This window comes from Ctenopharyngodon idella, chromosome 11 (assembly GCF_019924925.1).
Source record: "Ctenopharyngodon idella isolate HZGC_01 chromosome 11, HZGC01, whole genome shotgun sequence".
Classification (NCBI taxonomy): Eukaryota; Metazoa; Chordata; class Actinopteri; order Cypriniformes; family Xenocyprididae; genus Ctenopharyngodon; species Ctenopharyngodon idella.
The window spans coordinates 21,554,483-21,570,160 of NC_067230.1; the positions used below are offsets into that span (position 1 = coordinate 21,554,483).

At 35.3% G+C, this 15,678-nt stretch overlaps 1 protein-coding gene across 3 annotated transcripts in view; it reads right to left on the reverse strand.

The window, feature by feature from the left end:
* The window catches only part of iqsec1b (IQ motif and Sec7 domain ArfGEF 1b), a 181,268-nt gene that overhangs the window by 110,192 nt on the left and 55,398 nt on the right, over positions 1-15,678 (reverse strand). For 2 of the 3 annotated variants that reach the window (XM_051911868.1, XM_051911876.1), the window contains exon 3: positions 4,270-4,377. The exons of the other annotated variant lie outside the window; for it this stretch is intronic. In XM_051911868.1, coding sequence (XP_051767828.1) covers positions 4,270-4,377 — 108 coding nt within the window. The remainder of the gene's footprint in view (positions 1-4,269; positions 4,378-15,678) is intronic. 3 annotated transcript variants of the gene reach the window in all.

The window sequence follows — 15,678 nt, forward strand, 5'->3', positions numbered from 1 at the left end:
AAATGGGTTCAGTTTCAATTTAAAAACAGTACTAAAAATTTAAATTGAAAAACAAATTTAAAAGAGAGAAAAGAAAGAGAATTTAAAAATGTGGCTGATATTATTTCTAAAAGTGTATGTGTGTGTGTGTGTGTGTGTATATATATATATATATATATATATATATATATATATATATATATATATATATATATATATATATATATGTAACATATTTTGTTTGTTTTTGAAAATTGCATTACTTTTCTAGTTACTTGAAAAAAGTAATCTGATTACATAACTTGTGTTACTTGTAATGCGTTACAACCAACACTGGAGATAAATTAATAAAAACTGCAGCTGATATGATTTTCTAACACACACACAAATGGAAGGTCAAAAAAGTCAAGTGCATTGCATTGTGTTCAGCTGACGTTATTCCACACATAAACAACAACAACAACAACAACAACATCCCATGCAATGTGAACCAAAGTACACTGCTGGTATTTTCATTAAATAAAGACATGTATGGTATTTTATACCATACATTAAATAAAATACATTAAATAAAGACATGCTGGTATTTTCATTAAATAAAGACATTTCCATACTGAAATGTTGCATACTACAAACAATACACATACAGCATAAATTAGAATGTACTGTATTATGTAAAGTATGTAGTAGCAGAGAACGTATTAAGACAGTATGCAACTCCAAACAATGGAATGACACAACAGGTAACTTGGCAGCTGCTGTTTAGATATATGTTTGCCTAGTGTACAATCACCTGAAAGCATTTTTCCGACAGCAGCCACCACTATTGATCTCATGGTCTCTGAGTGGAGTCCTTGATTACAAATATGAGGCTATTGCAATTAAGAACCCGCTCGTTGAAGTTCAGAGGCTGTAATTTGCATTCTAATACGTAGCAGAGGCTAGAATCTTCTTTTATTGTGTCTAAAATCAACATTGGCCTTTAAATGTAATTGCATTCTTGATACAGAATGCGTTTATTACCTTGTTAGCTAGTAATGAAGTATTGAAGAGCAGCAATACAACACTATTTGAAGTTAGGTTTTAAGAAACGGCTAGTATGACAGTCTTAACTTGTGTATCTGGAATTGCATTTGGGTCTCTGATCAATAGCCATTTCCTTATTGCTTAATCAATTCCTAGAGCCATGTCAATGTTCAATCTAGGCTCTTTGGAAAAACATGCCTCTATAACTGCATTTCTGCAAAACTCTAAAAACGTACCTATAGAATTCATTGAAGTTTCCAGTTGAAATTAACACTAAAGGCAATAAAATGGCAACAACTTTTATTACTTTTCACTCAAATTATGATTACAGAGGCAGATTATTGATTAATAAAGACAAGACTTATTTTTTGCACTGTTCCTTGTGCTATGTTATGACCTTAAAACACTTTTACTGTAGTGTATGATTTGTAAACTAATACATTTTGACATTTGCATCACATAAACAACTCCCTATTTATGGTTTCCTGATGTAGTAAACTTGCTCAGTAGCTCCCCTGGTACAGCACTTGCGATGAGAATCCCCAGTCCAATGAAAAAGAGTAAAGATTAAAGAGCTCAAAGACTTGTAGAAGCCAACTAAATTAGCATGGTTGCTTCAGCAAATGCGTTTTTATCTCACATTTGCTTTTGTTAACACTATCGGTTAGGTTGAGGGTTTAGTGCAAAAATGAAAATTATCCCATGATTTACTCACCCTCAAGCCATCCTAGGTGTATATGACTATCTTCTTTCAGACAAACACAATCAGAGATATATTTAAAAATATCCTGGCTCTTCTAAGCATTATAATGGTAGTGAATGGGGGTCAGGATTTTGAAGCCCAAAAATGCATCCATCCATCACAAAAACAGTCCATACGGTTCCAGGGGGTTAATAAAGGCCTTCTTCAAAGCGGTGTGTTTTTTTAAAGAAAAATATCCATATTTAAAACTTTATAAACTAAAATAACTAGATTCCGGCAGACGACCGTACGCATACTGCGCAAGTCGACTTGTGCCACAAGAGTAACCCCTGACGTGATGTATGACGTAGGATGTAGGAGTATCGCAAGCTTAAACACCATCGAAATCCTCCGCCATTTCTCATTAAAATTTCTCATGTTAGACTTCTAATTCGTGACTGGTGTTTTGTTTGCTCCATCCTCTGCGCTTCTGCGTTCGTCATCGCGTCATGCGTCGGGTCAGGGGTTACTCTTCCTCCGCAAATAGATGTGTATGGCCATCTGCCGGAAGCTAGTTATTATAGTTAATAAAGTTTTAAATATGGATATTTTTCTAACAAAATCCCATCGCTTCACTTCAGAAAGCCTTTATTAACCCCCTGGAGCCACATGGATTATTTTTATGATGGGTGGATGCATTTTTTTGGGCTTCAAAATCTTGAACCCCATTCACTACCATTATAAAGCTTGGAAAAGCCAGGATATTTTTTTAAAAGTTATATTTATGGGCTTTTTGTGCCTTTATTTGGAGAGGACAGTAGAGAGCAGACAGGAAAGCATTAAGCAGAGAGAGGGGGGCAGGATCAGCAAAGGACCTCAAGACGGGAATCGAACTCTGGTCGCCGTGAACGCATTTGCGCCATATGTCGGTGCACTAACCACTAGCCTATCGACGCCGACGAGCCAGGATATTTTTAAATATAACTCCGATTGTGACCGAAGATGGTCATATACACCTAGGATTGGCATGAGGGTGAGTAAATCTTGGGATAATTTTTATTTCTGGGTAAACTATCCCTTTTTTTTGTTTGTTTTTTATTTCATCCTTTTATCATTGCCTTCCCTGCATGGCTCAAGCAAAGTCTGATCTCGTGAAACCAGGATTGAGAGATCTCTGAACGCTCCACCCAACTGTTTGAGCCCAAGATCCCACGGGATGACCGAAGTTATTTGTAGTTGCACTCTAGGCCTGACAAGTTATCTCGATCTGTGGTCAACGGCAGTTAATGTACAGGGACGTCTCGAGCCCTCGCGGTAATCACTAATGTTTATCAGAACCTGTCATCTCCAAAGCTAATTAAAAATCATCAAACAAGGCTAAACAACACAGCTAATTAACAGGACACAGAATAACAATCCTCCACGGACGCCAGGCTAGCATGAATTTTCATACAAACTAGAAGAGGCTTATAATCATGAGAGCTCTCTGGACGTGCTATTGGCTATGCTGGTGTGCTAGGACAAAACAAAGACTACAATCTTTTCGATACTAACTATATTGTGGAAAACTTTTTTAGCATGTAGCAATGTGTGTTTTTAGTCCAATTAAAAATACTAAACATTATATATCTTCTGACTGGCGTAAGTTTGAGCAGCACAGAAAAAATATCTGATGATGGAAACACTAAGACAAGTTATCAAATAATTTATACACTGTTTAAAAAATGTTAATATTAAAAAATTAAAATAAGACTCACAAAAGGAAATAAATATGAGAGTAGCTGTAGACGGAGTCCAAAATTAACATTTTGCCAATAGCAAGTGAAATGTTCAACCATAAATACTTCATTCCATACATGAAATTATATTTTGCATTATTGTTATTATAAATTTATTTTAATATATTTTTATATTTAAATAAAATTGTAATAAATAACTGTTTTATATGTATATTTTTATATTTACTTAAAAACTATAAAAATAATTTTAAATATATATAAATAAATCATTTTATTTACAAAGGGAACATGGTAATTGTTAATTTTGGACTCTGGCATTAGACATCCACAGTACAGTTCAGTCAGAACTGTCATTCGGCCAAGATGGACAGTGGACAGAAACTGAATGATGTGGGTTTTTTTTTTTTTAAAAAGAGAGATGTAATTCAGATTTTATACTTTATATTTTACATCCAACCCAACACAGTAAAACCCTGCACCATACAACATGTCACACACAATCAGTGACACAGCACCCTACTGTTCCACAGCAGGAGGAATCTATGTGGTTCTTCATTTTCCATCTGAGTGCACCATCAGACACAGGAGGTCCGCTTCCACAGAAGCCACAAAGAAGGAGCATTACAGCACTGCTGTGGCCCAGTCATGGCACACACATCTCACAAATGAACATGGATTTGTATTTTTAAGCAATCAGCCATACAGCACTACGATGGGAGCATGACCATTTGCATTACCTGACACCAGGCCACAAATATGTGTAGAGAATAAGACAGTTAGTCCATGCAGCAGCTCTGAGATATTAGCATCTTAAGCAAGCGAATATTAAACCCTTCCATTTACCCAAGAGATGCAGACTTCCATTTGCGACAGGGGTAACTTCTTCGACACAGCGGCACAATAAAGTTGCCAGGGTTATCTGTGACATCGAGGGGCAAAGAAGCGTGCCGTCTTCAAAAGGAAAAGAAAGAGAGAGACATGTTCAGCTTACAAGAGGTTCTTGATGTTCGGTCATGCTTCAAACAGATCACAGTCAACAGGGAACAAATCACAGGCAAGCCGTGATACAGTCTGAATGTGCTGAAAATGAAATGTACTGAATTGGAATAATGGAAACACGCTGTGTACATGCACAATCAAACCAATTATGGCTAAAGAGATTCATCCAAAAACTGAACGTTGTCATCATTTACTCACTCGCATGTCACTCCAAAACAATATGAATTTCTTTCTTTTGTAAAAGAGAAGTTTTGAAAAACATATTGTACTCTTTTCTATGCAATTACAAACTAGTGCTACAAAAAGTTTTAAAAAAAAAAGACGCAAAACGGGGTAAACCTCTGCTGAACGCAGGTGTGCTGCTGGCACCATACACAGACAGACAGTAGCCTAAAGATAACCCATTTCATGGTCTTCCCAATATTATGAAAAATGCTATTGTATTTGAAGGATAGAATTTGAAAGAAACGGTAAGATATGCATGTTTTATTTTTAAAATGTTTTGTCAGTGACGCAGACAATAATTTACAAAAATAAGGCCGCCTATCTGTTTAAATTAAAAATATATAAACATCCTAAATAGACTATGTTTACCTTATAGGCAAAATTGCATAAATTTGATTTGTTTAAAAATACTGAATAACTCTTCACTGAAAACATTCTGAACAATATTTTACCTGATTTATTTTTTTCTAAAACAAGACAAGGATAGCAAATGATTTTTAGCAATGTAATGTGACGGCATTTATTGTCATTTTCCTAATGTCTTGTACAGTTAAACATGGTGTCACGTGGATGGGAATATGCATGGAAATGATATGCAGATGACGTAATGCATAGTAAAACTAGATGTTGTAAGTTCCATATATGGTGATTTCGGGAAGGAGACGGGGCAGAGATTCATGTACGCACAATCTTCCGCTGACTGGGTTTTATAAAGGGATTTTTGCACAGGTTCTGGCGTACGCATGGTTTTATAATTCTGAAAACTTTTGTGCGTACAGAAAATGTGGCTTTTATGCATACGCACACTTTTAGGATGAAATCTACGGAAAGGTTTATACATGAGGCCCCAGGAAAGCTCACCTAGACCCTCGTCCCGGTACCGGGCCGCTCCTCTGGGGTCTGAGGATTTTCGGGGCCCTGGAGAAGTTTTGACATGCCCTGACATTTGTACTTTTTTCAGTTGTTCATAAACATATTAATGGAAAAAGTGTCATTACACTGTATTCAGCACAAACTAGGCTACCATAATATAATACCATAATACCTTTCAGTCAGGTAGGCTGTGAAAAAACCCTCTGTGATCATGTCTCAAGCTCATCATGGTGTATATCAAACATACAGAAAAAACAGCAATACTGTGAAATATTATTTCAATTTAAAATAATGGTATTCTATTATATACTTTGAAATATAATGTATTTCTGTGATGCAAAGCGTCTGAACATTCATGTTACCTCTATGGCATTTCATATAGTCTTTTAGCTTAAAAGCATGCACATTTGGAGAAATATTGATGGATTCTCATATGTTTATGTCAATTTTCTATACAGAGGAGTAATATTTATTCAATATTTATTGTCATCACTGTGAGCGCTGGATACTGTGTTTCCAATTCATACCTGCAGCCGGAGGGCGCTCTGTGCACCTTTAGTCCACAAATTACTCTAAAGAAGAACAGGACATTCAGGAACTAACGGCATGTCTTCCAGAGATCGCTAACCATGGCTTTAACATCCAGATAAACACTTTTCAAGACAATAAATGCACGATTGAGATGATATATACATGTATTGCCTCAGAATTTGCGTCTGAATAGCGCTCGCTCCGTGGGCGTGGCCGCATTAGCGGATAATGAGCTGAATCACGGGCGTCTGACATGTGTCTCTTTTCATACAGATTACATAAACACAGAATATTTGTTTTCGATTTGACTTACACGATTTAAAACCTGACATTTCAACGTTTTTTTAGTCTCATTTTTGTGTCATTAGTATTCACTAAGTTACAGTTCATTTTCTGAGAACTATCAGATTAAACTGCGTTCAGAGGGAGACGAGAGATCACGCATCATGTTTTCTTTATTTTGCAAAAAGCACATAATTTTGTTTTTACTCTGAGTGTACGCAAATAAAAGAAAATATTCCACAAATTTTAATGGTGTATAACTCTTAATTATATGTGCAACATTGACGGAGTATTTTGAGTCTCTTTCACACTGGTAAGAAAAAAACCGAGTTGGTATCGCCGGCGTGACCGCCGACCCGAGGGAGTTAAGTGGTAAAAAAAAACATCAAATTGACATTTAAAAAAACCCATCAAATTGACATCAAAAACTTGACGTCCATTTGACGTTCACACACTGATGTCAAACTGACGTTTAAAAAAAAACATCAAATTGACGTCAAAAACTTGACGTCCATTTGACGTTCACACGCTGACGTCAAATTGACGTTTTAAAAAAAAACATAAAATTGACGTCAAAAACTTGATGTCCATTTGACATTAATTTTTGGACCACCAAAATAACAACACAAAAGCAATGAAATGAAAGAAGTTTTATTTAACGAATTTGAAATCAATAATAAGTAAATAAAAAAAAATGCTCCTATTCTCATTGTGAACAAAGATCTATAGCTGTCCGGCCCTTTTCACATACAATACCCCCATATCTGTCGGGAGCAGACCGCAGATAGTTCTTCATGCGTTTTTTTTAGGATTGTCAATGCTTTTGAAGCAGAGTCTCTCCCATCACTACTAGCATAGCACGTCAGGCTTTTGACGTCAGTTGGATTTGGATATTTGATGTCTTCTCAAAATCAAGTTCCTACTGGGTTGGTGGTTGAAAGGACATCAAATTTTGATTTAGATATTTGACCAGTAGTTTGACGTCAATGTTTGATGTCAATTTAATGTCTTCTCAACATCAAGTTCCCACTGAGTTAGTGGTCGAAAGGACATCAGTGTGTGGATGTAAAATGGACATCAAGTTTCTGATGTCAGTTTGATGTCTAAACCATGACATTGATTTGATGTAAACTGAATGTCAAACATATTAGCCTGCATATACATTAAACCAATTTCAGTGTGGGTATTAACTTCCTCTTTTCACCCAGTTACCACTGGAAGAAACTGCCGTCCAAACTGACCTTAAAATGATGTTATACAGCATCTTGATCAAGTCTTGTCTAGTATTTGATGTCAAATGGATATCAAGTGATATCAAGGTGCCCCAGTCTTAGTTAGTTACAGTTAGTTTGTGATAAACATTTTGTAAGTTTTATATTCTAATCGCTGAACACATGCAGACACACTTTTGGCAGAGGCTGCCTTATTCAAACTGAGGGTGGCGCTCTAATGTTGAATGGCATGCTTTAAGTACAATGATATCTTAAAATTGCCTTAATGTAGTTTCTATTGCCTCCGAATGTTGTTTTAGAATAATACAAGTTGTTGAGGAATTCCAGTGAGGAAAAGAATGTCATGTCTATTCTCAAAACAAACATAAAACAAACACAACAGAGCTATATAAAGGCTATGAGCACGTTAACTAAAGGATTTATCCATTTGAAATTCTACTCCACATAGGAAGAACAGACATGCCAACTAGTTACTGACCTGATGCAGACTTATATACACATAGCTGAAGCGGACTGTTTATGTAAGGCAACATGAAAATAAGCGGTGCAGTCTGAAATCTGCCCTGATGGCTCTCAATTAGAGCATGCTGCAGTTCCATTTTTCACCACAGATTTACACTGGAAAATTGTGGGGCGCTGTGAAGCTGGGCAGGGCTCAGGTACCCTTCTGCCCTGCTTAGCATGATAATACATGCCTGCCGAAGCCATGCTTTAAATTTTAATATATCCAGCTCATTTCAAAACTTAAAATAGTCTAGAAAATCCGAAAAATATTTGTTGCAGAATGCTGAACACATTTAAAATGTATTATTGATTCAGTATATAGAGGTCTTCTGCCCCACCTGCCCTTACAGTGGCTGGTTACTGGCTGAATATTGCCTGAATCAGTGCTAATCTGGCTGAAAGAATGTAAGGGGCAGACAGAAAAAAAGGGAGTTAGAGAATGCAAGATAAAGAATAATGAAATGAAAAAGAAAGACAAATGTGCTTACATAATCAACTAGAGTGCTAAATCCAACTCTTCATCACACGGATTCAGCCCTCCGAGAAAAAAAAAAAGCATAAAAACAAAATGACATGTCCTTCACCTTGAAAACTAAGGAAATCAAATAATTAGGCACAATGATGCTGGGAAAACCAGCCCATTAGAAGATAGGACATGTCTAAAATCATGGCATGCTTCCTTAATTCAAAAGCATCCTGCGATTTGAACATTCATCGTCAGTTTGACAATAAGTAATGTCTGTTGAGATAAAAAGCAAAATCTTGTGCTTATCCAACATGGATGAGGACATTAATTTAGTCCTTCTTAGGGCTGGGTGAATAAAAAACAGCCATTTCAGAGCAAATGCCTAATATAAGTACAAAGATATGAAAAATATCATCAGACAGAGATATTTTTAGCTATATCATCCAGCCGTAGTCTAGTCAAAAACAAGGAATGAAACAAGCATTTTTTTCTAAACTAAGCCATTTTAAGACTCCATGATTAATTAAAAGGGAGCAGATTACATCTCTTCCTGTAGAGTTTTATAATCCTCATATCACTGCACAAGATAATCTAAAGCGCTGAGGACACAATCCTATGAAAAGCAGGTAGCATCCGACCGGAAAATAACATCTGCCTTTCTATGATGTGCAGCCAGTCAGGTGACATTTGGGTAATATATGCAGAACATCTAGAAATCTTTATATTATGTCCCAAAAGCGGAGAATTGCTTGGCCTAATCATTACTGGCCAAGGGTTAATTTCCATTTGCAATGAGTAATAATCTTCTCCAGACTATTAATGAAATCTAATGAAGGTGTATGTGAGGCTTACTGTCAAGTACAATTAGATGTCATGTTCACCACAACTGCCTCTGAGAGACCAGAGGTTTGAAGGAAAGCAGTAAAGCGGTTAAACGGCATCCTGGACACCTGGTAAGATTTAGTTAGTTCTACCAATCCAATCTTATTCAAAATATCAAACCTTTAATACCTTAAAAAAGGCTGATTTTTTGAGATCATACCGCCCATGTCAACATGAGATTAAAAGACCAGATGTTTGCTCGGATAACCGAGCCAGGCATGCTATGAATGTCATGTTTTGCTTTTTTGAATTACGAAACTTGGCTAGTCGAGCTTAAATGTGAGCATTAACATTCAGAAGAGGCGACACATGCTCTTTAATCAGTTAAATGGAATGCTTGCATTCAGTATTTTGCTTAAAATGGATTCTGTTGATTGAACAAAACTTCAATTGAATTTCAATCAGAGACACCAAGGTCCCTCATCCAGTTAATCAGCTATTTGGAATTGCTAAACTTCTGACATTAAATTTATATTTACCCAAAACCTCACTCTAATTTGTCGCCATGGCAGCAAACCAATGAATCAAATTGATCAAAATCCCACCACGCTTTTTAATCACCTCAATTTATGAAGACTGAATTATTAATTACCAAACAGTCATTTTATTTTGTGTGCTTTCTTTTGTCATTGGCACAGTATACGGGAGCTAAATTATAAATAAATCAATATAATGAACCTTCTTATACATTGGCACTTTGGGCAGAGAATATTGCACACATGTCCATTTCCAGCCTGCTAATATTAATGACTATGCATTTCATGGGTAAAAAAAAAAATCTTGCAATGTCACGTCAAAGCCGTTTGGTTTACATGCCACAACCAAGACAAAGAAGCTGTTCTCCTCAGCGACCCTGCTAACCAACGATAATCGGTAATGTCATGGGATTAAATCCCTTTGAGTTTCCGCCTTGGCTGCCATAAGCTTTCTGTTATCACCGCAGAGCAGGTTCTAGCGTTACATAACTCCTACAACCAAACAAATGCTCCAAAACTTAAAAAAAAAAATGTCCAAAAAGCTGGCAAGAACTCAAAGCTAGCCTAAGATTAGCTTCAAGGACTAATTGAGCTGAAAAACAGCAGTGGAAGCTTCATATTATAAGAGCTTTTTCATAAGCAAACATTGATCAAACACACACCCCAGAAGCACCACATGCTATTCAAAGCCCATACACCCACCCATTTTAAAGAGATGGTTCATCCACACTCTACAGAAAAATTTTACGAAGAATAACTAAAAATTGTGATGCGTCAACAATATTTTGTACTCTGAGCACAAATGAGATTTTAGAGCAGGGCTGCAGGAAATATTCAAATAAAATCGCAATATGGATTAATTAATTCCATAAATACATGCTCTGCGAGTTTCAGAGTGAAGTGTGGCACTGTATTCATACACACGAACACACCTCTGCATATGCTGTGAGTTTTGGTTACGTAGGCAGCGTGTCCACCAAAGCAAATAAGATATTTTGAAGAATGTCGGTAACCAAACAGTTGATGGGACCCCATTGACTTCCATAGTATGGAAAAAAATACTATGGAAGTCAATAGGGCCCATCAACTAACGACATTCTTCAAAATATCTTCTTTTGTGTTCAACCAAAGAAAGAAATTCATACAGGTTTGGAACAACTTGAGGGTGAGTAAATGATGACAGAATTTTTTTTTTTTTTTTTGGGTGAACTATGTAAGGTTTAAGGTTTTCTGGCAAAATAAAATTGATGGTATAACTTTTGAAAAAGAAGATGTAAACACAGTAATAGTATTGTAATTTTACAGTTGAACTATGAAATTAAATGATTACTTTTCATTAAATACCCAATGTTTTATTTTACAGTACAATATGATTATTATAATTCATGTTTCTTATTTTGTTTAATATTTTTATTTTAATAAAATATTTATAACCCACATAATAAGCCTACGATTTTCCCAAGTTAGAATTTAAAATACTTTTTATTTTTACACAATTCCAAAATATATTAAAATATTACAATGTCATTTTATTTTCCAATATCGAGCAGCTATTATAGAGCTTTGGCAGATTGCAAATAATCAGTGAATAATGACTTAATTTAGCTTTCTTTCTCACATAAACCTATTGGATGAGTCCAAAACGACTGAAATATAGCACAAGGAGCACATTTATGATGTGACAGTCTTGATGTTTACTAGAATTTTTCAATTCTTCAAGAATTCTCCTTCTTTGAGTAAATTATGCCTTCTTGTGGTAGTGAACTATCCTTTTAAGTAAGGGGAAAAACATGACCTTGAACATGTTAACACTATCACCAAAGCACATGGAGAAATGATTAAATTAACATGGCCCCATAAAAGCAATGCTAGTAAGTCAGTAGCATGACACTGTGTTGACCCTTTCCTTAAACAACATAATCTGCGTTAGGTGATTGCTTTTGATTCAGTCTCATATTAACCCTCTGAATGTCCCTGCCACCCTGGTTACAGACCCTGGGCAAATTTTCATTAGTTCGGATCCTTGGTTTCATCTGACAGCATAGATTCATGTATCATTTTCGCCAATAGTATATTGGTGATTCAGGGAGACATAAAAATGTCCCTGATTGTAATACTCAAGCAAAGCCAAAAGACTATTTCCATTTTTCACAACAGCATTTGGCCTAATTGAGCACATGTTGCTTGCAATGGAACTGCGTTTAGTTTAGCAGTACTGGCCGACACCCAAACTACAAAACCGAGTAATTGAGTTTAAATGGTCCAGACTGATCAGCATTGTGATCACAAATCTGTTCATTCCTTTCAATCCGTTTCCTCAGATCCAGCAGACAAACCACCATGTTACCATCAATCGCGCATGAAAGTAAAGAAGCTTTGAACCATTAAGCCACTGGTTTAATGTGCAGGGTTCCGATTCACTCTCTCCGCCCCTGGTGCTGTGAAACAAACCGAGTCTGAGTGGCTGTGCAGTTCAGCTTCACTGCACAACAATCCATCAGATCTGCCAGTTTGAGAATGGACTGACTGCTAACACATGGTTTCCGAAAAACAAGGCCAAGCCACAAGTGTGTCTGGAAGACCACTGGAAATATCACTGTGGTATATAGGGCTGGGCGATACAGCTAAAAAAAATTACCACGATATAATGTTTTATATTGATCCGTATCGATAATTATTGAAAAAGTTTTGAATTTAACCAATGCATTTTTAATTAAGGCAAACAACAAATAATTTTTAAAACAAAGCTAAATAAAATGTAAACAAATCTTTCTTATACTTTATATGAAGATTAAATAAATAAGTGTTAAAGAAATGTAGAGCTGCACAATTCTGGATAAATTGAGAATTTTTTTTTTTGTTTGTTTCAAACTGAGATCACAATTCTGAATGTCAACTAAACAAAATAATGTAATTTACTAGAGGTTCTAACAAAATATTAATTGCTGCAGTCTTTTTTAAAATTTTTTATATATTTGAATTAATTATTGTAAAAAAATTTTTTGGATGTATGATTCAATGACACGCCCATAAATACTGGATGAATCAGTGTATTTGAAAGAATCTGTTGAATGAAGATTCAACGTCCAATAAATTTTTTTAACAGTCACTTGTCGCCACCTGGTGGTGAAACAATGTAATCAATTAATGCGTCATTTTCAGTGCTTTCAAGTTTTTTTTCAAAAGCTGATTTGCTCTATTTTGATCGATAACATAGACATTAGTATTTATATCTGAACTATAAAGTTTTATCTCAGTACTTCTGTGATAATTTGAATATTTGTAACAGAAATAAAGATATTGTGTGGTTGAAAACACTGGGAGAGTTGTTCATGCAACCGAACTTCATGTCTGTTTACATTTTAATGCATTTAAGTGCAACTATATCAAGAGTTATATCGAAAAAATTTTCTATCGTTATCGAATAAGATCTTAGGTTGAATAAGATAATATCGATACCGTTTTATCGCCCAGGCCTTGTGGTATATGATCTTTTTCAGATAAACCCACCCCTAAATACCACATAAAAACAAAACTAGCTATTGTTGGTCACTTTAAATGTCAGTCAGATGTTCTCCTCCTGTCTAACTGAGCGTTGATTTAGTCAAAGGCTTGGTTACACAACACAATTTCATTGTGTGATTTTGAATCAGAACCAAACGATTCAGAAGAAAGCCTACAAAAAGTCTCAATGAGTCTATTTGTATAATTTGTGACACAACAATAAAAAATTAAATAATACGACTTATTTCAAATTTTGAACATATGAAATAATTACAACAGTTACAGCAGTCCAAATTGTTAAAAGTTATTGACACCACTATGAATTTTTTAATTGTCATTAGCTTTATTCATATATATTTCTTTAAAAATTATAAAATAAAGCTTTCTATAAAATAAAATGTTTTTAAAATAATAAAAATGCTGTACAATTGTTGCAATCTCTGAAGGAGAACCCAGATTAGTTTATGGATTTTACAGTAGTAAAAATAACTGTAGCCACAAAATGTGTTTTGTGGTAACCTAATGTTTATAAGTGTATCTCACCAGCTCTGTTTCCTGCTGTAGTGACCTCTTTCACTGTGCATATGAATCATACAGAGGTCATTCTCACATTGTTAATATATGATGACAGAGGCACAGTGCTTGAAGCAGTACACCTCCATAATTCAACTACTCTCTTATTAATAAAGTGCTAAACCTCCATCCCAAAAAAATTATGCTGTTATAAAACTGTCCCATGAAATACTCCTAATAAACCATCATTGTCAATAATGGGTCCATTTGGCACCGGTCAACTGCATTTCACAAGGTATTTCAAAGGTGCAGCATTGCACGTGCTTTGGACATGCTAAGTTGTGGTGCTCATATGGGCTATGCAAGTTCAAGTCTGGCCTACAAAAGGTCCTGATCCAGCAAATTAAAGCCAAAAAATAAAACAATCAAAAATCATTTGGACGATTCTCTGAGATTTGATGTTGGCTAAAGAGTACAGTTTATTTAGTGAATACACATTATATTTAATTTGCAATATATGTATTGTTCTATGAAATGTACTTAATTCTTAATAATACTTTATATAAACTAATTCTAATATAGTTATATGGTTATTATAATTTATATTAATTATATTAGCATGGAACAACTATTAAGCTTTAAGCAAACTGCTATTTAAATAAAAATAGTATGTAAACAATAACAATACACAATATTCTGTGATAAACAGTTTTATTCTAGAATGCCAATTTAGTTTAAAATGTCTTACATTTTGGAAATAAAATATATATATAAAAAAAAAAAAGTTAATGTGTCGAGATTTTAAAAATATGTTAAAATAAGTATATATATACCACAAATAACTTGTGGTAATTATTGTATACAGTTCATCAGAACAGAAAACTGAAAATGGAAAATTTTACACCCTGCATTGTGGGATCTAGTGCATTGTTCTCAGGTTGTATATTTTTGCTCAAATTGGCTCCTATGCATACAGAAAATTAGCATACTACGCAATCTGTATGAAAAAAACGGTACAGACAGTACGTAAGTATGCTAGTCCAAATACAGCCCTATTCTACAAGCCATATTTTGCTATAATGTTGGCACATGACCTCATATCATTTAGAATTTTGTTAAAACGAGTCCATTTTTAAAAATTAAGTTAAAAATTGTGGTAAAAACAGTCTACAGTTAAAGATGCAATATGTAGGATTTTCTGTCTGCTAGAGGCCTATTCAAAACAAAGGCGTAGCTTGATGGCGCCAAGTTTGAGCGCGGAATCTTGGGACACGTGGTCTTCACCTCGCAGCCGGTGGAAAATAATCGGGATAGGACTCGGGAAGAAATCATGTTCATGGATGCGATTATTAATGTTACTGTAGTATGAAGCAGAGCAGGACTGAGTGTTGTGGGAGCTGAACGAGGCCGCTGGAGCGATTGTTGAGAGACGAACGCAAAACACGCCTCGAGAGCAGCGGAACTTTTATTATGCCGCAGTCGCCGGAGCTGCTTCCGCTTTTCTGGTCATGAGTATGAGGTAACACAGCTCTGTTTATCATATTAGATACATTTGAGTGTAGCTATATAACAATAATTGGTTTTCTGACTATAAATATATCAAAACAGTTGTTCCTTTAAAACATGTAATATATTAAAGCGTCTTTGGTTTCTACAAAATAAAACCGGAAACTGACGGTTTATAACGGTAACGCAGGTATGACGCAATTGACAGGCGACTTCTCACACATCCCGGAGCCTTGGTTAAAACAGCAATTTTCTCACG